The following is a 25,104-nucleotide window of genomic DNA, read 5'->3' as shown; positions in this document are numbered from 1 at the left end:
TTATGAAATTGCAGTGGTGCAGCCGACGTATTCACATGAGTGATTGCTTTGTGTATTTTGCTAGTTTCTGCTCGTTCTATAAAGACTTATCTTGAATTGTCTACCCGTCCATAATGTAGGTTTTTTATGTCGATAAATCCCCTTCCTCCCTCCTTTCGCCTTAATGTGAATCTTTCTGTTGCTGAATGCATGTGATGTATTCTATATTTGTGGCATTGTGATCGTGTAAGTGTATTGAGTGCTTCTAGATCTGTGTCACTCCATTTCACTACTCCAAATGAGTAGGTCAATATTGGTATAGCATACGTATTTATAGCTTTTGTCTTGTTTCTTGCTGTCAATTCAGTTTTCAGTATTTTTGTTAGTCTTTGTCTATATTTTTCTTTTAGTTCTTCTTTAATATTTGTATTATCTATTCCTATTTTTTGTCTATCCTAGATATTTATAGGCATATGTTTTTTCCATCGCTTCTATGCAGTTGCTGTGGTTATCCAATATGTAATCATCTTGTTTAGTGTGTTTTCCCTTGACTATGCTATTTTTCTTACATTTGTCTGTTCCAAAAGCCATTTTTATATCATTGCTGAATACTTCTGTTATCTTTAGTAATTGGTTGAGTTGTTGATTTGTTGCTGCCAGTAGTTTTAGATCATACATGTATAGCAAATGTGTGATTTTGTGTTGGTATGTTCCAGTAATATTGTATCCATAATTTGTATTATTTAGCATGTTGGATAGTGGGTTCAGAGCAAGGCAGAACCAGAAAGGACTTAATGAGTCTCCTTGGTATATTCCATGCTTAATCTGTATTGTCTGTGATGTGCTATTATTTAAATTTGTTTGGATATTAAGTGTGGTTTTCTAACTTTTCATTACTATGTTTAGGAACTGTATCAATTTAGGATCTACTTTGTATATTTCCAATATTTGTAGTAACCATGAGTGGGGTACCTATCAAAAGCTTTTCGGTAATCAATGTATGCATAGTGTAGCGACCTTTGTTTAGTTTTAGCTTGATATGTCACCTCTGCATCGATTATCAGTTGCTCTTTACATCCTCGTGCTCCTTTGCAACAGCCTTTTTGTTCTTCATTTATAATTTTGTTCTGTGTTGTATGTGTCATTAATTTCTGTGTAATGACTGAAGTTAATATTTTGTATATTGTTGGTAGGCATGTTATGGGGCGATATTTTGCTGGGTTTGCTGTGTCTGCTTGATCTTTAGGTTTCAGATAAGTTATTCCATGTGTAAGTGAATCAGGGAATGTGTATGGGTCTGCAATGTAACTGTTAAATAATTTAGTTAGATGTGAATGTGTTGAGGTGAACTATTTTAGCCAGAAATTTGCTATTTTATCTTTTCCAGGGGCTTCCCAATTGTGCGTAGAACTAATTGCTCGAGTGACTTCATGTTGCAAAATTATCACTTTAGGCATTTGTGGTATCTTCTTGTGTGTGTGTTTCTGCTTGTATCCACCGTTCATGCCTGTTATGTTGTACCGGGTTTGACCATATGTTGCTCCAGAAGTGTTCCATGTCTGTTATGTTTGGTGGGTTGTCTATTTTAATGTGTGTGTTATCTATTGTCTGATAAAATTTCTTTTGGTTTGTGTTGAATGTTTGGTTTTGTTTCCTTCTATTTTCACTTTTTTTGTATCTTCTAAGTCATTTGGCCAATGCTTGTAATTTCTGCTTCTTTTCATCTAATTGCTCTATCGCTTCTTGTTGTGAGATTTTACCTAACCTTTTTAGTTTTTTGTCTGATATTTCATTTCTTATAAATTGTGTTAGCTGTTCGATGTCTTTTCTCAGTTTTTCTATTCTGATCTGTAGCCTGTGTTGCCATGCTGGTTTTGTGGGTTTCTTCTGTGTGTTGGTTTGTTCTGATCTCTGCCTAGTGTGTATATTTAGTGTAGTGAGTGCTCCTATATAGACCAGTAGTTGTAACTCTTCCATAGTTGTATTTTCATTTATTTTGTTGTGTATGATTGTGTTGATTGTTGTTGTTTCGACTTGTGGGTTATTTGGTGGTCTATGCAAGAATGGTCTAATGTCTGTATTTGTGTCTTTGTATTCTATATATGTTGGCTGAAATTTTTCTTCTATATCTAACATGTGTGTCACTTCATGTTCTGTTTGTGCTTGTTCTGGTGGCTGTCTTAAGATGTCGTTTTCCTCTGATTGTTTAATTGATGCGTGGTGTTCTTTGTTTGTTTGCTCTGGAATGTTTGAGTCCATTACTGTATTTTCTTCTTCTTCTGATTGCACATTATCTTGTTCCAGTATTTGTTGTACTTGTTGTTTGATGTTTTCTAATTCTGACTGGGGTATCCTGTTATTTTTGATTATTACACGGATCTGATCAGCTAGTCGTTCTGTTAAAAATTTTAATTTTGGATATCTGGTAATAAATTGTGTGTATACTTGTGGTCTGTATCCAGTTGTGTTGGTTCCTAAGTTTGTTGCTTGATAATAACAGAACATGAGGTGTCGGTTAACTTCATCTGACCATCTCATCCTCTGTCTGTTTTCCTTCTAGAGTGGTTGCAGGAAGCATTTATTATTATTATTGACTTTTTTTTCTCAGACTTAAGTCTGGTTAAAAATGGAACGTGACGCGGACCTCGGTCAAGCGTGACTTCCTTGTAACTGTATGGTATATGTTATATTGCATTTAGGAACTTTCGGGTAATTGAACATGTATCAATAATTACAGATTTTTGTAGTTGTATATATATGTTTGGATGTAGCTGTATTGCATTGATGTACTGGTGGATATTGTGAGGTATGACTCCTGTAGTTGATAGTATAATTGGGATAATGTCGACTTTATCCTGATGCCACATGTCCTTGACTTCCTCAGCCAGTTGGATGTATTTTTCAATTATTATTATTATTATTATTATTATTATTTAGGATGTGGGGCACTTAACATCATGGTCATCGGCAGCATGCAGAGCAGTTGTAAAAACATTAAAGTCCACCTCCCCTCCCCAGCACCTTAGGGATGAGGACTGACAGTTCACAAAATTTCAGAGCCCATTTAATGCTGGTGTCAGTATCAGCATGGATGGTGGGCAGATCTGCAATCATGTTAAGGGCTGCTCTGATGCCAGTATATAAGGCACACAAAGCCAAAATATACTGAACTGAAACTGGCACACTACAAAAACTTTAGAGTGGCAGATATTCCTGCCAGAGGGAGAAACCATGTGTTAAACGGTTATGTCCAATGTGCAGTCTGATGAGTAGCACTTCCGTTACTATAGGTTATTGGTCTTGAGCTGAATGCAATTTAATTAAAAAGAATTACACCAGATGCATTTCACTTTTGTTTATAAAGCATCTTCTGTGGTTATTCTGCAAACAGGATACATATGTTTGAAAATTTTTGATTATTTTAGGCTAAAAACAGCATTTTCTTTATAAAGTTGGTCTGCAATTTACTTATTGTGTTTCTTTACATATTCTGCTCCTTCCCTCCTTGCTAGCAGAGGTTGGCATCGAAAGACTTAATTTCACATTTGAACTTCGCAGCTTTTGCCATTCTGCGGTATTTCCCGCGCTGCATTATTTACATTTCACTTTCTTAAAATGTTTTTTATACTGCACTGCTATAGTGTTTATATCTGTTCATTTGCTTTCATTCACATTGTTAGTGTTCCCAATCTGTGAAACTATTTTGTGTGTGTGTGTGTGTGTGGGGGGGGGGGGGGGGGGGCGGTGCAATTTAATTAAAAAATAATTACACCAGATGCATTTCAGTTTTGTTTATAAAGGATCTTCTGCGGTTATTCTGCGCACGCGCAGAGACAGACGAGTGTGGATGGGTTGACTTTTTTGTAGGGGTGGGGGGAGGAAGGGCAAGGATGGGCTTGGATGGTGATTACATGACAGAATCTGGGAGGAGATGGTACTGGTAAATGAAGCTTGTGGTTATATGTGTACATTTAATGTTATATAAAGTTGTCAATCAGTTTAAAGAGTGTGTGGTTTGCCAAGTTCGTCTGATCCTTTATGAGTTGTTTCTTTTCTGTTATGGTTTTTTGGATATGTCAGTTTTCTGTAAGGTAGAAGGTGTTTTTGTTGTTGTTTATCCTTTTTTTGGGAAGCATTTCTGAATTAAACGTTTGTTTGGTGTGCTGCTTTTGGTTGGTTGATTGGGGTTAAAGGGACCAAACAGCAAGGTCATCAGGCCCTCGTTTCAAATGCGGTCCATACAGACAGATTGACATTTCAGAAAAGTCAAAACAATAAAAGGTAAAAGGCTAAAAAATGTAAAAAGCAGTCGTGTTGTCAATGGTGAAAACAAAATGAGGGAAGTCAGCAGGTGACCAACCCCAAGGCTATGCTAGAGCAGGAAATATACCACCTCTGTTGCAGTACAGTCAAGACCACCCACTATTCAAAAGCGTTGAACCACTAGAATGAAGAAGTGCATATTGTAAAAGGAGACTAACCAATTCTAAAAAGTGATAAAAACAGAGTAAAAGGGAAAGAAAAGAGGATCTTGGCCAGGGAGGGGAGTCCGGAATCTCCAAACACAGCTTACAGTGGGAGAGACTGGATGGTCGAACTGGTTCTCAGTTTTCTCCATGAAAGTGGTTTTTATTCTCAGTTTTAAGGTTTAAGGAGGAAGGGAGGAGGAAGTTGCTGAAGAAGGGCATTGAAGCAGCAGGTGCAAGAGCCCTGTCAGGAGGGAGATAAAGATTGCAAACCGTGACCTCAGAGTCCAAGTGGACCCTAACAGCAACTGCTTCCAATGTAGTTTGAAGAGGAAGCCACGTGCTAGCAATGTCTGTACGGACCATCGTACGAGCGCCACCACAGGCCCGCAGGGGGCTGACCCAATTTCGACAGAAAAGACGGAACCCACATAGGATTGGTGAGTGATCATCAGTAAAATGAGATTCCTGTAGAACCACACAAGCCGGAGAGTAAAACGAAATAAGGGATGCCAACTCTGGAAGGTGAGGTAATATCCATTGCAATTCCATTGGATAACCACAGAACAATGATTCAAATGGGGGTTGAACAGGCTAAAGCCAGTCATGCAGCCGGGTCACCACCCATCACCGACAAGGAGGGGGCAACATCTATGAAAAACAGGTAGGGGGATCCTGGGAAGGGCGCTCTTGACCGCCAGACGTCGGAGAAGTGGGACACTTCTGCTGGGGATGGGGAGTGGTGCCCGGAAGGGAGGGTGTGGGAGCCGCAGTGGATTGGGGGGGGGGGGGGGGGGTAGAGGGGTTCGGGACTGGAGTGAGGAAGGGGTGAAGATGTAACTAAAGCATAGCTAGACGTCATGGACACAGGACGAAGATGTGCATACTTCTTAAGAGCCTCAGTGTAGGTTAGACGATCAAGGGATTTATACTCCTGTATCTTCGTTTCCTTCTTATAAACTGGGCAATCCGGTGAAGATGGAGAATGATTGTCATGACAATTAACACACACAGGAGGGGGAACACAGGAACTCCCCTCATGGAGTGGATGTCCACAGTCACCACAGAGAGAGGCCTGCAAACAATGGGAAGACATGCGTCCAAAACGCAAACAATTAAAACATATTATAGGTGGTGGGATGTATGGATTCATGTCGCATCAATAAACCATAATCTTGACCTCCTCAGGGAGGGTATCCCTTCAAAGGCCAGGATAAAGGCACCAGTATCAATGCAATTTTCCTTCGGACCCTTCTGAACACTCTGAACAAAGTGAACACCCCACCGTCTGAGACTGTCCTGAAGTTGCTCATCAGTTTGAAGGATGAGGTCCCTGTGAAAAATTACACCTTGAACCACATTTAAAGACTGGTGAGGGGGTATTGGACACAGGAATTCTGCCAAGATGGTTACAGGCAAGAAGGGCCACAGACTGGGCAGCTGAAGCAGTTTTGATCAACAACGAACCCGACCTCATCTTACTCAAGAGTCCACTTCGCCAAACTTGTCTTCAATGTGTTCCACAAAAAATGAAGGTTTGGTACTGGTGAAAGTATCCCCCATCAGTCCTGGTGCAAACCAGATAGCAGGGAAAAGGTTTTGCCTCTAGCCGATGAGCCTGACCCCCTCCCAGGGGGTAGCCATGGAAGGGAAGGCCGAAGGGCCAGAAGAAGTAGCACTAAAAGAATAATTTCCATGCAAAGGGATGGCCGTAGAAGAACAGCCCGAGTTCTGGACCTGTATGTGTTTCATCTGCATAACGTCTACCCTGTTACCACCCACTGCCCAGGGGTGCCACCCAGCCACAGCAAGGGCCGTCTGGCACGGTGGCCATTGCCGGGAGTTCCGATGCTCCAGGATGACAAGCAACCACTCCTAGGCTTACATGAGGTGGTCACAGATCAGGTATCAGAAGTGTGATCCCTGTGTTTTCAGGGGGGCTCAACCAACAGGGTACATAGCAATCCCACCACATAGACTGGCTACTGTGCTGGCTATGCACCCTAGCATTGGACAACGACATGAAGGAAAAAGTTGAAGGAACTAGGAGGGCACATGTAGGAGACACTAGGTAAGGTGCTCTTCCCAAATGACTCACACTACGGAACAGAAATTTAGTAATGGAGGTCAAACCCCAGAGTGGGACCACAGAATGCCAAAAGGATGAGGTAATTACACAACAAAACCAAATTGCAAATCCAACATAACCAGGAGGATAGTGGGGCCAACATAAACAAGGACACCAAGAGAGGGAGAGGAGCGGGAAATGGGGAAGGAGCAATGATCGGAAAGGAGGGGAAGGGCAAGGAAATGCAGCCCGGGAAAGAAGGGAAGGAAGGTTGCAATAGCTCAGGGCCCCGTGTTCGCCACACACATACTTAAAGGACCATGAGGCCCTGGAGGGGTGCTACTTTTATGTCTTGTTTTTTGAAAACATTGGATATTCAGTGTGTGTATTTGTGGTTGTCTGTCATTGTGTACTATCTTTTACTTCCTGTTTCTTGCATACTTTGTGCTGTTTCTATTCTCGTATTTTGTGCAGCTATTTGTGTGTAAATTTGTCCTTGTATTGGTGACCGTGGGGTGTTTGTTCTTTTCTGTTTCTTGATTTTCTTGTTCAGTTTTGTTACTAAGATCCACTGTTTGTGGTTATTTGTATTATGGTATTTATTTCTTCTTTGTAACTGTGTTTCTAATGGTACTGTGTTTAGTATGTGTACCGTGTACCAAATTCTTTTTAATTAAACTGCAGTCATCTTAAGACAGATAACCTACAGAAACAGATTTAAACAGCTGCTGCGGAAGATGACCATGCAAACAAACACAGTAGCACTTCTTTCCATCAGCGTGGTCTGCATGTCGTCTGACATGCCTGTGTGGTCTATCTGAGTGACCACAGATTGTTTTCTGTTACCTCCAAGCATTCAGTTTCCCACTGAGCACGATTTGTTTGTCAGATAATGAGATTATGATGGGCTAATGAGATGATGTGCAAGGGGATGGCACATTGACGTACAATACCATCCCGACATGCTTCCTTTGCTGCTTTGTCATCTACGTCGTTGTCCTGTATCCCTATGTATACAGGTTCCTAACAAAAGATAACTTCCTTGCCACAGTGTTGGAGGCAAGCAAGTAGTCATGGATGAGCTGAACCAAATGGTCTAGGGCAGTGTTTTTCAACCTGTGGGTCGTGACCTCCTGGTGGGTCGCAAAGTCTTACTCATGGGGTCGCGGTTGCAGGAGAAAGCAGTTGCAGCATGGCTGGTAACATATGTTTTATGATGATCATCTGCTGTGGTATAAATGTCACACGGAAGTGACAAGGTTCTGTGACAAAACCTTGGAAGTTCACTCAAGTTCAGATGTGGTACTTTTTATCATATTTTTATTATGGTTCTGGGGTCACCAGAATATTTTTACTTGGAAAAGGGTTGCGTATTGAAAAATGTTGAAAAACACTGGTCTATGGGATGTGTGTGGTAGACCATTTGTAGCCCATGGAGCAAGTCAGAACAGACGAGAAACTTTGTGCTGTGATGAATGGAATGTCAAAAGTCCATGTCACAATTTGTAAATGGTTCCAGAACACGCACTTTCGAAACCCTATCAGGGACAACAGCTGAACAACCACGGGTGTTCTCTTGCTCGGATCCATTTGTATAAACAATGAAAAAACTGTGGTATGAATTTAAAATTGTACAAAACAGTTTTAAAATTGTAATCTGGAGTACAAGTTTTCTCATACTGCGTCAACCTTAAAGTCACTTTGGGATTCTGAACATGCCAAGATGGCAGATTGTTCCACAATTGGCTGTGTATTCAAAGTTTTCCACTGATACACAGTCAGCAGCACTTATACTGTTGAAGCATTTCAAACTATTCAATGATTTGAAGCCCTTTATTTAAAGGTCTTTCAGGTGCAGAAGCCAGGTTAGTTTTGAGCCAAATAGTAGACCCAAAAAATGCACACTGTCCTTACAATGTAAAATATTTTCCCCCATTGTGAACTGTGGTTGGTTAAAATTTCCATCAGCTTGGTTAAAATTGAAAAACATGCTTTTAGGATGAGAACATGTAACCAGTTTTACTGGCCCAAGCTTCCAGCTTTCTGATTGTCAGCTGTAGTTGTCTCATTGCCATTGTATGATTGGAGGAAGTATAGAAAACTGCAAAGTCATCCATATAAAGAAACATTTAACAGGGTTCTTGACTGTAGGGGTGACTGCACATAATGTGACACTGAGTACACGGCCTTGGCAACCGCTACAGTCAGGCAAGGCATCACCAAAACAATATCAAAAGGATCAGTCCTCAAGAAAGGATTAGATAATAAGTGGCAGACATCCACGTAGTTCCCATTCATGAAGTTGGCAAAGAATGTTTTATTTCCTAGTGATGATGTACACTTTTTCATGGCAAAAAACACACCAACCACGTGGTTTTGGTGTAAGAAGGAATCCTATATCATCCTCTCCAGTAAAAGTAAGTTGTCAAGGATTGACTGGTAGCAACACAAACTGCAATGGAAGCGGCACAGTAAAGGCTACGCTTCGGCAACTGTTAGGGTCAGTATGATCCTTGCTTGGTTTCAATAATGGAATTAATATTGCCTCCTCCCTCGCCTTTGAGTACTATCCACCAAACCAGATTTTACTGAAACAAGATAGGAGCTTGCATCTGGCTTCAGGGCACAGATGACAGAGTATGGCATAGTGAATCTGATCAGGTCCTGGAGCAGTGTCTCTGGTTATGGACAGAACTGATTCCAATTCCCAAATGGAGAATGGAAGAATGTATCCAAGAAATGGAGCCTCCTTATCTCCACATCTGGACTGCAGGAGTTTTTATGGATGACACAGTGACAATAAAAACTGCTCACCTATAAACTGAGGCATACCTTTCAGCATCTCCACCAATACCCCATTTCTCAACAAGACCATAAGGGGACGTGCATTGCCCTAGTCTAATTCACTTTATTGAGTCCTAAATATGTGCAAAGGAAATTTGCCGATTAATGGAAGTTGCCAATTCCATCCATGATTTCCTCTTCTGTTCTTTTATCACTTGTCTGTGCTCTCACTGATCTAAAGGCACAAAGATTTTCTGTAGTTTGATAGTGTATGTATCTTCTCATACCTGCATCCTGACTGACTGCTGAGTGACATTCATCATTTCAAGGGACAGGCATCGTGTGAGGTGCTTGCTAGACGGGGGAATGGAATTGGTGTCGGCTCATTGGATCCCAAAGTGATAATCTCCACCACCTCCTGGGGACAATCCTGTTCAAATATGGCCTGCTGACTTTATCTCACCAATTTTCCCTTTAAACTATCCATTTTCGAGGTCTCCTGTTTTTCACTGCCTATTTCAGTAGATGAATCCACACAGGATCTGTGGCCACTTCTTACTGAACTAACTCTGCAACAGCTGGGGAACAAAAATAAAGGTCAATGGCTAAAGATAACCTTGTAGCTGTGGAGAAATGTGTCATCTGACCAGAATTCATAGAGCAGATATTCTTCAGGTGGACAAAGGGCTTGATAATTTGACCTCCAGAGCATACGATAGCTGTGCCCAAAAGCATTAAAGTCACCCATGAGGAGGAATGGGCAGGCGAGTCCCCAGAAGAGTTCTGTCTGTGCATCTGCACCCAACAGATCATGCGATGGAGGATTTAAAGAATGTATTTTGATTTTAACTAGAGTGAGAACTTCCACTGCAACTGCTAGTACGGCCACAGTAAGATGGCCAGGACAGGAATGGCATCTGGCATCGACGAAAACAGCCACTCAACCCCTAGATCTTTCTCCAGTAACATCGTCCTTACAGTAGGGGTGGTAGCTCCTTAATACAGGTGTATCAGTGGCTTTAAAATGAATCTCTTGCAAGTAGATACAGAAAGGCCTCCCCTGGGCCAGAAGCTGCAATTCTTTCAAATGCGATCAGTATCCATTTCAGTTCACAGCAACTCAAAAGTCCCTGTGGCGCTATTGATTAGCGGTGGTTGTCCCTGTCCTCCTTCCTTGGCAGAGGTAATTTACCCAAGAGGTCAGGGGTAACGTTGGAGAGAGCCCTGGTCTACAGTTCATTCATTTGGGTATTTATTCCTGAATTTTCCTTTCTTCGCTCTAATAAGTCCCCACACTCCCTGCTCAATAGTGGGTGACCCCATGAGCACTTGTTATATTTTGAAGGAAGCATACAAGAAATCACCTGCTTTGTGAGCTCAGCCTCCACAATTTCTAAATACAGCCCTTCCATTACATGCCATTGAGGTGTGGCCAAATCTCTGAGATTTGAAGGATAACACTGGACTGAGAACACCTAAAAACGGATGCGCACTGGGAAAATATATTCAGGTCATTCCAGAGTGTTGAACATTTATTCTAATGTTGAAGTTTTTTCCAATGTGTCATTGACACTCTTCATACAGTTCTGCACTTCCGCGACATCCATATTTTCCATTCTTCATGTAACTCCTCGGGGCCCATCTCCACTATATCATAGCGGATAATTATGCCTTTACAAAAGTTAAGGGTTTTATGTAACTCAGCCACCACAGGGTAGTCACCTAAGGCTTAGATATTTAATTTGACACAGCACTTTCAACTACAAGTGCTCCACTACGAAGTCATTTAACACTTTTTAAGGACCCAACATTAGCCTCCAATGCCTTGTGAATATGGAAAGGAGAGACCTTCTCAAAGGTCTACTTTGTTCTCATGATAACAATGAAAGCATTATGGGAAACTCATATTCTGTTACTATAATTTTAAGGCTACTACTTGGGTGGACTGATCACCGAAATTCTCTTTGTTGGTTGGGTGTATGTACTACTTGACTGCACATTTTTCTCATCAGGAGGAGATCTGAATTTACTTTGCTCCATGAGGATCCCATGAACTGCTAGGAATCCAAATGTCGACCCAGATACAGTACCACAGGCCTTGTACAATTGGTGAGGCGTGGCAGTTGCCCCAGAAGTTGCCCACTAGATACTGTTTCACTTCAACAAACATTCACCTGATTAGCACGTAGGACATGTGTTCCTTGAGTTTGCAGGTTTCTTCTTTTTTTTGTATCTTTCTTGCAGTCCAGGTGGTGAAGCTAAGAGTCCCATTCTCTGAAACACACAAAAATCTACCGCTATACCTAGTGATCATCTCTGATGTATACTCAGAGTTTATGGGCAGATGAGGCCTGTTGATATGGCCAGTCTCTAGCTCTGGAAACCAAGAGCCACCATACCCATACCAAACCACTGCTGTTGGGGCTCACTGGGAAAAACGCAGCCCTCCCTTCCCTAAGTTATGTGATACTCTTCATCAAATTTGACAGTGGCAGTATGGTGGTTTATTATTCCATGATAGAGCTGCTCATGCTGTTTGGCATATCATAACTGTTGTGCAAATATGAAATCAGTGATTTCATGAGGGCCATCATCAGGGCCATGAAGGATCTCAATAGCCCAAAATGACCAGTGTCCGAAAGGACAGGCATACTGCTTGCTCAGTCACACAGAATCACACAGCCCTATCACATACCTCAAGTCAGGAAATGAGATTTTTGCTGGGAAACCAGTATCCACAAACAGCATGATGAGTCTGGAGCACCACGAATTGTTAGCATGGTGACCAATGTTGCACCTTCCCTTGGCATACCAGCTTTGAGGGGCATGCTAACAATTTTGCACCCAATGACATTCAACTAACATAATGCAAGACCACACACTGCCTGTATTGTCATGACCTACATTGCTACACAGCAGGTGCAAATACTCCCTAAGCCACAAAAGTTTATGCATTTACCACACATTTAAAACAGCTGGTCATGGGTTACTGATACACTAATATGCCACTAATCACCAGCCACTGTAACTGATGAACTCTGGCCTAAACCTGAAGAAGCACAGAATAATGTACCCATGTCCGTCAGAGCATTTGTTGCTGGCAGTGATGTGTACTAAATTTCACAAACTGTACACCTCTAAGTCATCTACAAATCTGATCACGTATCCCTCCTCTATTACATACACCAAAAATTGGTGAAATTATGTTATTTGCTATCCTTCCTATTGTTACAGTTTTAATGACCAGCAGTACATATGAGGGCTGTTCAAAAATATCCAACATTTTTATTGCTGAAATCAACAATGGTATGCAGCACATAAGCTTCCTGTGTATGTAGGCCTACATAGTGCACACATTAATTTTTTCAAGACTGCGGAAACAACCAGTTGTTACCTAGCCACTTACAAGTGAATGTGTGTAAGTGGTAATTTTCTCTGTGTTGCAGGCAAAATGACAGAAAAATTGGAACATCATTAATGCATCAAATTTTGTTTCAAGTTTGACGATTCTCAAATTGAAACAATCCTTAAGACTCAATAAGTGTTTGGAGACAAAGCAATGGGTACCAAACAGATAAAATAGGGGTACAATGGCTTCAAAGATAGTCACTCATCAGTGAATCTAGAAATCTGGTTGTTATTGATCACGTAAGGACCTCGGTGATGCACGATAGATGAATCGTGATCAGAGATCTTGCGGACGAGGTTAAAATTAATATTATGTCCACTCATCCCATTTTAAAAGAGCATTTGAGCCCCAGGAGGACCTCTAGAAAATTTGTGCCAAAGCTGCAAACAACTGAGCAGAAGCAACTTCCTTTGGAGATCACACAGGTCATGCTTGACACAGTAAACAGTTATCTGAACTTTCTTAACATAGGGATCACTGGTGACACTTGGGTTCACGTGTACGACACAGAAACAATGTTCGGTCATCACAATGGAAATATCGACCATCCACAAGACCAAAAACATGAGGAAGGTCCACAGAAATTTGAAAGTCATACCGAGTGTCTTTTTTTTACACTAGTGCTACGGTCCATCACAAGTAAGCCCTTGAATGTACTAGTGTCATGAAGCAGCCAGACTTCGTGCAGTGAACAGTTGGCACCTTCACCACAATAATGCAGCTGCTCATTATTCTCAATTAATTCAGAGCTTTTTGGCCAAACACAGAATGGCTGTGGTTTGTCAGTCCTCCTACTCTTCTGACGTAGCACCAAATGACTTCTGGTTTTTCCCTAAACTGAAAGACCAGATTTCAGAATAGTGAAGACATTATGCAGAATACAACAGGGCAGCTGCACACTATACCAAAAGAAGCTTTCAACTGATGCTTCCAACAGTGGCAGCAGTATTTGGAGAGGTTAGTAAAAGCTCAAGTGGAGTACTCTGAAGGTGACTAATGTCAAACAATTACATCTGAATAAAGATTGATTTTATAAATAAAATTCTGATACTTTTTGAGCAGCCCTCTTATTACAAATTATATATTTAATTGTATTGCGAGAAATGAAGGGAAACAACTGAGTAAAAGAATTGCAAACATAGTATTGAGGCTAATGTTTTACAAGATTACTACGCATGCCCATTACAATGTGTGCTGTCTTCAAATACTCCACTACAAGTACTGATAGTACTGGAACCATCCTCTGTTGATGGTTTGTAGCTCCTTTAAAATTATGTTTTGTTCAAAGATAATGTCATTTAAGTGTTTTCAGGCTTCAACTTAGAAAAATGCCACAATGATTTTGATCTTTGGAATAAGATTGAGCAAGAACTGCACAGATGGATTTACTTACCAAATTTTCATTAACAAGTGCAGTGTAGATGTGCACTTTTTTGTGACACAGTGGCCACTTTAGTACAATTATTTTTCTCACACACACTCCAATAAAAATGATTCCAATCTTTTTTTTCCTTATGGGCAGCACTGTGGCATCTAAAATATTAGCATAGATCTGGTTTTTAATTTTCCCATTCTTTACTTATGGGAGGGAGGGAGGGAGGGGGGGGGGGGGAGGAGTCAGTGAAAGTGGTGTGTGACCTGGTTTTGGTACACTTTATAGATTTCTTCAGAAAACGAATGTTTCAGTACCTGTAATAACATGTTCCAAGTGAAGAATCATCTTTAATGCACTCCAAAAGACCAAGAAATATATACTTTGTTTTTCTTTTCTAAGAAAACTGTTTCAAAACCATTTTTTACTGCGATCTCCTCTTCCTCAATCTACCAATATCTAATGCACAATGGTCTGCAGCAGATTTACTTTTTCCTTAATCAATCTCACTTTTAACCAACAACATCTCTACCTCTGTTCACCTTTAGATTACCTCTCAACTGAATGTTCTGCACAGGCAGTTGGGTTTTCAATCAGTTCTTTTTCTTGCAAAAATACATTAAATCACATGAAAACCTGTTCCCTTGACAAATCATATTTAACACATACCTCCTGAGCTCTCAAGTTTCACTCATGGAGTGGCCTAGAGAGAAAATTTGGTAACAATTTCAAGCAACAGTGTACTAGCCTTCATTTACAGAAAGTGATGCGAACAACTTCACAGAGAACTTTAGTACGAACTTGCTATTATGTTACAGTAACAAGACTCACAACAGTTGTCTAGGATGTTTCACTGCAGTCGAAGATATGAACATAATATTTACCAGATGGATGATAGCCTACCAATCAGATTATTTTACCTCTTATGCAGCTCAAAATAAAAGAAAATCTTTGCTTAGGAAAAAAGCAAAAGAAAACCAAGTTGCTTTTTTATAAAAGATTATGAGAGTATTGCCACCCAGGAATTAACTTTTGCAGACAAAATTTTTAGCGCTGCCACAAGACACACAAAATAACTTTTGGAGCTAGGGAGAGGTGCAGTTCATTGGCACACACTGTGACAGTTTCAGTGCAGAGGTGATGACAGAGTGAGAAGTAAAGATTAATGTTAATTCTTTCTGTTTATGTGTCATAACTTCCCCAATCAAATTTCTCAAAATACAAATATTAAAATTACCTTTTGCTCTCCAAAAGACTTCTTTCCTTCAGAATTGTTTTCATTTCACCATCCAGAAACTTCCTTAGGGGTTGTATGAAACACTGTCCAGCTGAACTAATGAATTCCCTTTCAGTCTGTCCCAATCTCTGTTCACACTGTCCTACCTTAACCAATGCACTTCCTAGAAGATGATGAAACAAATGTTTCAGTTAATATTACTTACAAATGGACAGTACTCTGTAAGCTAATAGTATAAGTTAATTCATAATCACACACTGAAAAATGTGACAACTACTACACATTGTTTTGTAACATTGCACAAGTTGCAATAACATATTCAGGGAAACAATTGCACAATTAAGACTGTTTTGCCCATTATCAATTAGTTTCCTTTTGAAATGCAAAAACTAATTATCCTTAATTGACTACATATTAGTAAGGGTAAACTCAATGTAACAACAGAAAATCCAGGCTAGAATAGTGACAATATTATGAAACAGACAGATTGCTCACCATATAGCGATTTACAGTTGCAGACATGCACAAGAAAAAGACTGGCAGACGAGTAAGCTTTTTGCCAACAGACTTTCTTCAGAAACACACACACACACACACACACACACACACACACACGAGCATTGTCTCTGGCTGGCTTTGACAGCCAGAGACTGGTTGGGTGTGAGATATGCATTTGTGTGTGTGTGTGTGTGTGTGTGTGTGTGTGTGTGTGTGTATTCACAAGGAAGCTTTTTTGGATGAAAGATTACTTGTCTAACAGTTTTTTGGTGTGCATGTCTGCAAATCATGCATCTCCACTATAAGGTGTGTAGCAATCTACCATTTTCATAATATTGCCACTAAACTCTATGTAAGTTTCACTGAAAGAACACTTGCTTACCATAGGCTGTACCTGGACCAAATTCATTCCCTGCCTCAATCATATCCAATCCTAAGTATTCAAGATTTGTCAGCCGATTTGGTCTCTTCTTTTCTATTTTTTCAAACAAGAAGTCTTCAACCCTGTTCCCTATAAAATTAAAAAAAAAACACTTTTTTAATTACATACTGAATAACAGTGTGGAAAGGTTTTTATTTTTCAGACAAGAACTATTAGTTGTTTTAGGCATAAGAATAGCTTCACCAACTGAATAGCAAGCGCACACATGAATAAAACCATTACATAATGGCACTTACGATGCCTCAATTTATTGAGGCAAAACTAATATGGCAAATGGAAAACTGCATTTATTTAGTTACAAGTATCTACAAAGGGGGGAGGCAAAAATAACTGGGATTTATTTATTAAAAAAAAATCTACCTTTTTTCCAAATAATTATAATATCCTTCAAAGTATTCTCCATAAGCACTAATGCACTTGTCCAAATTTCATTCTAGTGTTGGAAGCACATTTAATTTTGTCCCCTTTGATACTATTTGTGACATTGTGTTTTACGTCATCATCTTTGGCGAAACACTTTCCTTTCAAGCGCCTTTTCATCCTATATAACACAAAGGAGTTCAAGGCACCTAAATCTGACTGACAGGGTGTGTGGACTACAGTAGTCACCTTTGTTGAAGGTGATCACAAGAGCCATGTGTGCAGGAGCACTGTCATGACGCACAAACCACTACCAGAATTCCACATAGCCACACATTTTCACACACAACTTTTGTGCAGCCTTTTCATAACCTGTAAACAGAATTGTTCTGATTTGACAGACAAATTCTGCATGTACAATCCTTCTTATGTCCAAGGAAAGATCAGCACCGACTTCACACTCAGTTTCACATTATGTGTTCTTTTTGGATAAGGCAAGCCAGGTTACTTTAATTGACTTAACTGATTATTTCCTGGATTGTACTCTAGTGAGGGTCTGGACACTTTCTGTGGTGTCATTGGCAGCCTTCACATACAACCAGAATTTCTTTTTGGGAGGTTTATGCTACAGTAGTCATGTAAGGCTTCATACATTCCCCTTTTCTAACAGCCAGTCTCATTTCCTTTCACATCTCTATGTAGTTCAATTCAGTAGTTCCTATTACTTTGTAAGTTTCTTTAGAGACAGCGTAAACCATGGTGGGCTCCTCCATTGTGAACCATCCTCCTCCTAGATTTGAGGTACAGTTAATCTACATGCTCACACTCTGAGATACATGTTTCTAATTCACGAGATATGACAATGTGGCATTTTGACTTAGTTTAGTAAACATTTAAACCTTTCTACTTGTAATAGTTGCCATTTGTACTTTGTGAATATTTATTGCTACATCTGCTTCATGATCACTGACACTAGGTTTAATGTTAACATTTTCAAACATGTCAGACCTATTTGTCACCATTATATCTACATATCTTCACACCATGGGTGCTCTTCTGAACTATATGCTATAGATAGTTTTCAGAGAAGGTAGTTAGACTTGTTTCTTAGGATTCAAATTTAAAGGAGGATAGCAATCACTTGCAAAATCTGTCATTTATTGGAACAGATCTAGATTTTGACTATTACATAGCCTACTTCTGTACAATTGCTGAAAAGTGGCATAGGTCCCAATATGAAAGAGCATAACACTGATAAATGACAAACCTTTAGCAACTGACAAAACTGGGCAAACTACAGAATTACTGAAAATCTTAGTATACATGTGGATAAATACTAAGCCAAATGTTGTAGGAAGCTTTTGTAAATGGATTTTAATTCATTAGTCTTGCTGTAGTATTATTCTACAGGGAATATTACATCTCCATTGTGACTAACTGCGTAATTTGTAACTCCCAGTCACACAGTATTACTAGACAGATCCAGTTACCAGTTTTTGTTTTGTAGAGGTTCTGCTAATCAGCAAACTAATTTAGTGGAAATTTATAAAAAATGTAGACAAAATACACTGCTGTTCATGGATGCAACCAAATCGAACACAACATAAAAGTTAAAGAATGTACCGAACACATTATATCACAGAAATTTAATTGGTAAGAGCTATGTTTTCGTTACAGTCATGAACTTCTACATCTACATCTATACTCTGCAAACCACCTCGAGATGTGTGGCAGAGGGTATATCCCACTGTTCCAGTTATTAGGGTTTGTTCTTGTTCCATTCATGTACGGAGTGCAGGAAGAGTGATTGAATGCGCGTGTGTATAATGTTATCCTCATGATCCCTATGTAAGCAATACATAGGCGATTGCAGCATATTCCTAGAGTCATCATATAAATCCAGTTTTTGAAACTTTGTCAACAGACTTTCTTAGGATTGTTTACTTCTATCTTCAAGAATCTTCTAGTTCAGTTTCTTCATTATCTCTGTGACACTCTCCCAGGAATCAAACTCACCTGTGACCATTCATGCTGCCCTTCTTTGTATACATTCAACATCCTCTGTTAGTCCTATTTGGTAAGGGGCTCACACACTTTAGCAATATTCTAGAACCGGTTGCACAAGATTTGTAAGCAATCTCCTTCATAGACTGATTGCACTTGCTCAGTATTCTGCCAATAAATCTAAGTCTACTATCCTCTTTACCCATGACTGAACCTATGTGATCATTCCATTTCATCTCCCTACAAGATGTTGCAACCAGGTATTTGTATCAGTTGTCTGATTCAATACGGTCATAACATACTATGTTTTTTTTTGTTTTATGAACTGCACAATTTTACATTTTTTAACATTAGAAGAAGTTGCCATCCCTGCTGCACGCTGAAATCTTATGAAGATCTGACTGAATATTTATGCAGCTTCTTTCAGATAGCACATCATTATTGATAACTGCATCATCTACAAAAAGCCTGATTTTACTATTGTCTCCATGGTCATTAATATACAATATGAACAGCAAGGGTACCAACACACATCCCTCATGCACACCAGAAGTTACTTCTGCATCTGATGATGACTCCATCAAGATAGCATGCTGTGTCCTCCCTATCAAAAGTCCTCAATCCAGTCACAAATTTCACTTGATACCCCATATGATTGTACGAGGGGTGGCGAGAAAGTAAAGCATAGCATTTCCCCCTTCCCACCTCAGCCGAAAACAATGCTACGAATGTGAATCATTACATATGTATTATTTGAAGTCTTCTGAGTGAGCGTGCCAAGATGCTGTCACTTTCGACAAGTAGCTTAGCTGCAGGACGGTTTCAAAATGGCGTCTGTAGGTGATGTAGGTTACAAGCAATGTGGCGTCATTGAATTTTTCACTGCAGAAAAAGACACTGTGGGAAATATTCACAAACGCTTGTGCAAAGTCTATGAAGCATCTGCTGTTGACAGAAGTACAGTTACTCACTGGGCATGGAGGGTGAGGCCATCAGAAGGTGGCTCAGCGGAGCTCCAAGATTTGCTGCGGTCGGGGAGACCACACACGGCTGTCACACCTCACGTGTTGCAGTGAGCTGATTATATCATTCACGAGGACAGATGCATTATGACTCGACAATTGGTGCTGCAACTGTCAATCAGCAAAGGAAGTGTGGATTCAATTATCCACACTCTTGGATATTCATAAGTGTGTGCAAGATTGGTCCTGCAGTGTTTCACAGTGGATCACAAATCGCACAGAAGAAACATTTGTCTTGATTTTTTGCAATACTTTCAAGCTGAGGAGGAGCTCTTTCAAGCTGCGACAGGTGCTGAAACCCAGGTTCCCCATTCTGAGCTCGAAACAAAACGACAGTAGAGGAAATGGCAACATTCCCACTCCCCACAGAAGAAAAAATTCAAAGCAACTTCTTCCACTGGTAAGGTCACGATCACTGTGTTCTGGGACAGTGAAGGTGCAATTCTCATTGATGTGATGCCAAAAGGCGGTACTGTTAATTCAGATGCATATGTCAACACTTAGACAAAACTCAAGATGCGCTTCTGGCGACTTCGGCACCACAGCAACTAAGGAGATGTTTTGCTGCAATACGGTAATGCTTGGCTCCACATAAGTCTGAGGATTGCTGAACACATTGCAAAACAGGGTTGGACAGTGTTACCCCATCCACCCTACAGCCCTGACCAAGCCCCTTGGACTTCCACTTGTTTTGGTCATTAAAGGATGCCAATTCGTGGAAGACTTTGAGGACAATGAGGAGGTGATTCACACAGTGAAACACTGGCTCCACCACCAGGACAAGGATTGGTACTGACAGGGGATACACACCCTCATTTCGCACTGGAGGAAAGCCATAGAACAGGATGGAGATTACGTGGAAAAAGAGGGTGTGTAGATAAAACACCATCGCTTCGTGTGCATAATTCTCATTATGTTCAATAAAGAATCGCCGAAGAAAAAAATGCAGTGCATAATTTCTGGGCAACCCACCATGCTTTTGACAATAAGCACAGGTGTGCTACTGAGTCAAAGGCTTTTTGGAAATCAAGAAACGCTGCATCTATCTGGTTCCTTGATCCAAATCTTTCAGTATGTCATGTGAGGAAAGTGGAAGTTTGCTTTCACATGATCAAAAGCTATGCTGGTTGGCACTGAGGTGGTCATTCTGTTCAAGATATCTCATTATGTTTGAGCTCAGAAGATTCTACAACAAATCTATGACAAGGGTATCAGAAGGTAGTTTTGTGGATCACTTCTACTACCTTTCTTTTACATGGATGTGACCTGCACCTTTTTCCAAGAACTGGGTACAGTCTTGTTTGAGGAATCTATAGTAGATTATAGTTAGAAGAGAGTCTCACTTTTGAATATGTACTTAGAAAGAATAGTCAACAAGCATAAAGAGTAAATCTCAAAAGTTATGCTGCAATTGAGGAAAAATTATTTCCCAAACTAGATATTTCTGCCAAATTTTGTAGAATGTATAATCATAGCTTGCAACTCTATTTTGAAATATGTTTTGCTGACATACATATACTTCCAAAAATTCTCAAAAAATAGATTTATTCAAGGAGATAAAGATATGAATGATTACCTAATCCAGATTACTAATATGTAAGATGTACTAAGCACATATGGTAATGGTGGGTGGGGCGAGCAACAGCATAGATAGGAACCCTAATTATTCAACTGAGAGTGACCTGGTAAACATAGCTTCAGTGAAGAGACATACTGGTGTTGGGCTTGTGTATGTTCTGAGGCGCCATGACTGGCCTCATTTTAACTCTTCTGTTAGGAGAGTTAATTTAGGGTTGAAACAGCTGCTTGGATCAGATATGGGGTCTCATATCGGTGTGGTTCCTGTTGACTATCAGCAGGTGACCCACTTGTCCATACTACGCATGGCCTTCACCTCATCAGGAAAGGGAAGGGAAAACTGACTGGGCTAATAGCAAATAACAGAAGGGGGGGGGGGGGGGGGGGGGGCATTGTCAAGTGGTTACAAGTGACAGATCAGCAGTTTTTTTAGGGTAGGGAGGGCAGAAACAAAAGATGTTGAGAGAGAGGCTGAAAATGACATTCACACTGATAAAACAGGCAGCCAGAAAGCAAATTTTAATGTACACAATTCATGTAGACAGCCTCTGATTGAAACTAAAGACACTCAAAAATTGGCAGGAAAATTAGATTCATCCAGTTATAATTCAGCCAGTGCACAAAATCAATCATCACTATTGCATCTGAATATCTGAGGACTATGGGATAAGCTTAATGAGTTGCTTATTTGTGTTGAAGAATTAGAGTTGAGCAAACCAGTTGATATAATCTGCCTCTCTGAACATCATGTGACCACTGGTATAGATATGTTAATTGTTACAGGATTCAAGTTAGCTTCTTATTTCTGTAGAGAAAATATGGGGAAAGGAGGAGTCGCCATATTTGTCAGAAACGGTTTTGATTTCAAGAATACTGATATTAATACATTTTGCTCAGAGTAGCACTTACAAGCTTGTGCAACAGAAGTAGTATTTCGTAACAAGTCGTTTATAATAGCAGGTATATACAGATCACCTACAGGAAATTTTAACCTCTCCATAAAAATCTGGAAGCTCTGCTGTCCCATCTCATAGTAAAAAACAAGGAAATAGCGGTTGCTGGGGATTTTAATGTGGATTTATTGAAAAGCTCTGTCAGTGAACAATTATTGCAGTCAGTAACACTATCATTCAATTTAGTTCCTACTGTGAAATTTGCTATTAGGATATGTAAATGTTCTGAGACTGCTATTGATAATATCTTTGTAGACAAATCTAGGGAAAAAGTCTTATCACAAAACCAATAGTAAATGGGCTATCTGATCATGACATGCAGCATCTTGTCTTAAATGTTGAAACTTGTCAGAATATAAAAATCTATTAAATCTGAGTACAGGATGGTAATAAATAAGTCAAAAATTGAGAAATTCAGAAAATTACTCAAAGACATGGACTGGATAGATGTTTACAATACATCTGACTCAAATGGAAAATACTAAGCATTCATTAATAAAGTTGCCTCCACTTTTCAAAATTGTTTTCCCATAAAGGTAACTCAAATAATACAGAAGTCCAGAAATAAACTGAATTCCACAAGGAATAAAGATATATTTACTAAGATGGTATCTGTTCTTTCGGACATGTCCGAAAGAACAGATACCATTGATGACCAAGCAGCTCGTTAGAATGAAATTACAATGAAATGAACACCCTTAGCTGCTTACAGGCGTTGACATACATCAACAGGGACAGATGAAAATGTATGCCCCGACCGGGACTCGAACCCCGGATCTCCTGCTCACATGGCAGACGCTCTATCCATCTGAGCCACAGAGGACACAGAGGATAGTGCGACTGCAGGAATTTATCTCTGGCACACCTCCTGCAAATCCCACATTCTCAATGTATTGTCCCGCACTACATTCGTAGTGCCAATGCCCATTATACTCATTACTCGGCAACGCGCCGCGAGTAATGAGTATAATGGGCGGGGGCACTACGAGTGTAGTGTGGGGTAATCCATTGAGAATGTGGGATTCGCAGGAGGCGTGTCAGAGATAAATCCCTGCAGTCGCGCTATCCTCTGTGTCTTCGGTGGCTCAGATGGATAGAGCGTCTGCCATGTAAGCAGGAGATCCCGGGTTCGAGTCCTGGTCGAGGCACACATTTTCATCTGTCCCTGTTGATGGATGTCAAAGCCTGTAAGCAGCTAAGGGTGTTCATTTCATTGGAATAAAGATATCATGCAGGACAAAAGGGAGACTATATGTACTATCTAGGAACAGCTCTGATGTTAGAATTGTAATGTATTAGAAAGAATACTGCAAAATATTGAAGCAAGTAATCCAGAAATCAAAGCAGCTTTATTACAAGAAACAAATAATTACATCAGGTAACAAAGTAAAAGCTGTATGGGATATTTTGAAGACAGAGACAGGTGGGGTAAAAAGGAACAGTAACAGATAGCTCTAAAAATAAATGAGACTTTGGTAATAAGTACATGTAGTGTTGCAAAACTCTTAAAAAAAGTACTTCATTTCTGTTACTGACGGCTTGGGGTTATTAGGTTTGGTGAACAGTGCAATGGAGTATCTGAGGCCAGTCTTTAAAAATAACTTCAGTAAAATGGAAATGATACTCACGTCTCCCAAAGAAGTAGCATCCATCATAAAATCCTTAAATGTAATTATTCCAGTGGGTACAATAACATATCAACAAAGTTAATCAAAGAGTGCTCATGACAGTTGAGTTCTATCTTAAGTTATTTGTGTAATCAATCTCTTATCAACGGAAGATTTCCAGACTGGCTAAAATATGCTGAAGATAAGCCTCTTTACAAGAAGGGGGGCTAAAGAGATACCATCAAACTACTGACAAATTTCACTTTTGCCGGCTTTCTCAAAAATATTTGAAAAGGTTGTGTTCAAGAGTCTCAAACATTTGACTGCAAATAATACACTGCCCAAGTCACAGTTTGGATTCCTGAATGGTTCTGATATAGAGAAAGCTATTCACACTTACAGTGAGAATGTATCAATTCATTTTCTGTGAGCTGTCAAAAGCCTTTGATTGTGTGTGTTTTTTTTTTTTTTTGTTGGGTTTAAGGGCGCTCAACTGCTGAGGTCATTAGCGCCCAGTCACTGTTGTTAGAGCACATGGAATCCAGTAAAACTCAAGGGGATGGGGGGGACACCAGAAGGACCCGACAAAGATGCAGATAAAATAAGTAAAAAAGTTAAATGTCTTTGGACAAGCCAGTTAAAGTTATAAAACGCAGAATACGAGCAGCTGCTCGAGCGTCATCAGCTAAAACATCCGGTAAAGTAGATGGCAGGGACAGGACAACACGAAATTGACTAAAACGGGGACACGACAATAAAACATGGCGCACTGTTAATGCCTGACCACAAGGGCACTGCGGGGCTGGGTCACCGGAGAGCAGGTAGCGGTGGCTAAACCGGCAATGCCCAATCCGCAACCTGGTCAGGAGGACCTCCTCGCACCGAGACGGTCGGGAGGATGTTGTCCAAGCAGTTGGGAGCGGTTTTACCGCCCGGAGCTTGTTTCCTTGGAGGGATGACCAAGCATCCCACCACAACGACACAAGCCTCTTACATACATCCCCACGAACGTCAGATGACGGGACACAATGAAGGGCTGGCCGAGGCAGGAAGACTGCAGCCTTGGCTGCAGCATCCGCAGCCTCATTCCCAGGCACTCCTACATGTCCGGGAACCCACAGAAAACTGACAGACCCACCATTATCAGCGAAAGAATGGAGGGACTGCTGTATCTGTTGAATCAAGGGATGGACCGGATAGGGAGCTCCAAGGCTCTGAAGAGCACTGAGTGAGTCAGAGCAGAGTACATACGATGAATGGCGGTGGCGGCGGGCATACTGAACGGCCTGATGGAGAGCAAAAAGCTCGGCCGTAAAGCTGGAACA

The 25,104-nt window shown here is 40.4% G+C and overlaps 1 protein-coding gene across 3 annotated transcripts in view; it reads right to left on the bottom strand.

The window, feature by feature from the left end:
* LOC126485097 (endophilin-B1) overlaps positions 1 to 25,104 on the bottom strand; it is a 233,001-nt gene that overhangs the window by 146,263 nt on the left and 61,634 nt on the right. For all 3 annotated transcript variants that reach the window (XM_050108715.1, XM_050108717.1, XM_050108716.1), the window contains exons 3-4: positions 16,196 to 16,324; positions 15,316 to 15,478 (exon numbers count right to left, since the gene is read on the bottom strand). In XM_050108715.1, coding sequence (XP_049964672.1) covers positions 15,316 to 15,478; positions 16,196 to 16,324 — 292 coding nt within the window. The remainder of the gene's footprint in view (positions 1 to 15,315; positions 15,479 to 16,195; positions 16,325 to 25,104) is intronic.

Source organism: Schistocerca serialis, chromosome 6 (genome assembly GCF_023864345.2).
Source record: "Schistocerca serialis cubense isolate TAMUIC-IGC-003099 chromosome 6, iqSchSeri2.2, whole genome shotgun sequence".
In the NCBI taxonomy this organism is placed as follows: domain Eukaryota; kingdom Metazoa; phylum Arthropoda; class Insecta; order Orthoptera; family Acrididae; genus Schistocerca; species Schistocerca serialis.
Note: the sequence above shows the minus strand (reverse complement) of the source record. Positions and strands in the feature narration are given on the sequence as shown.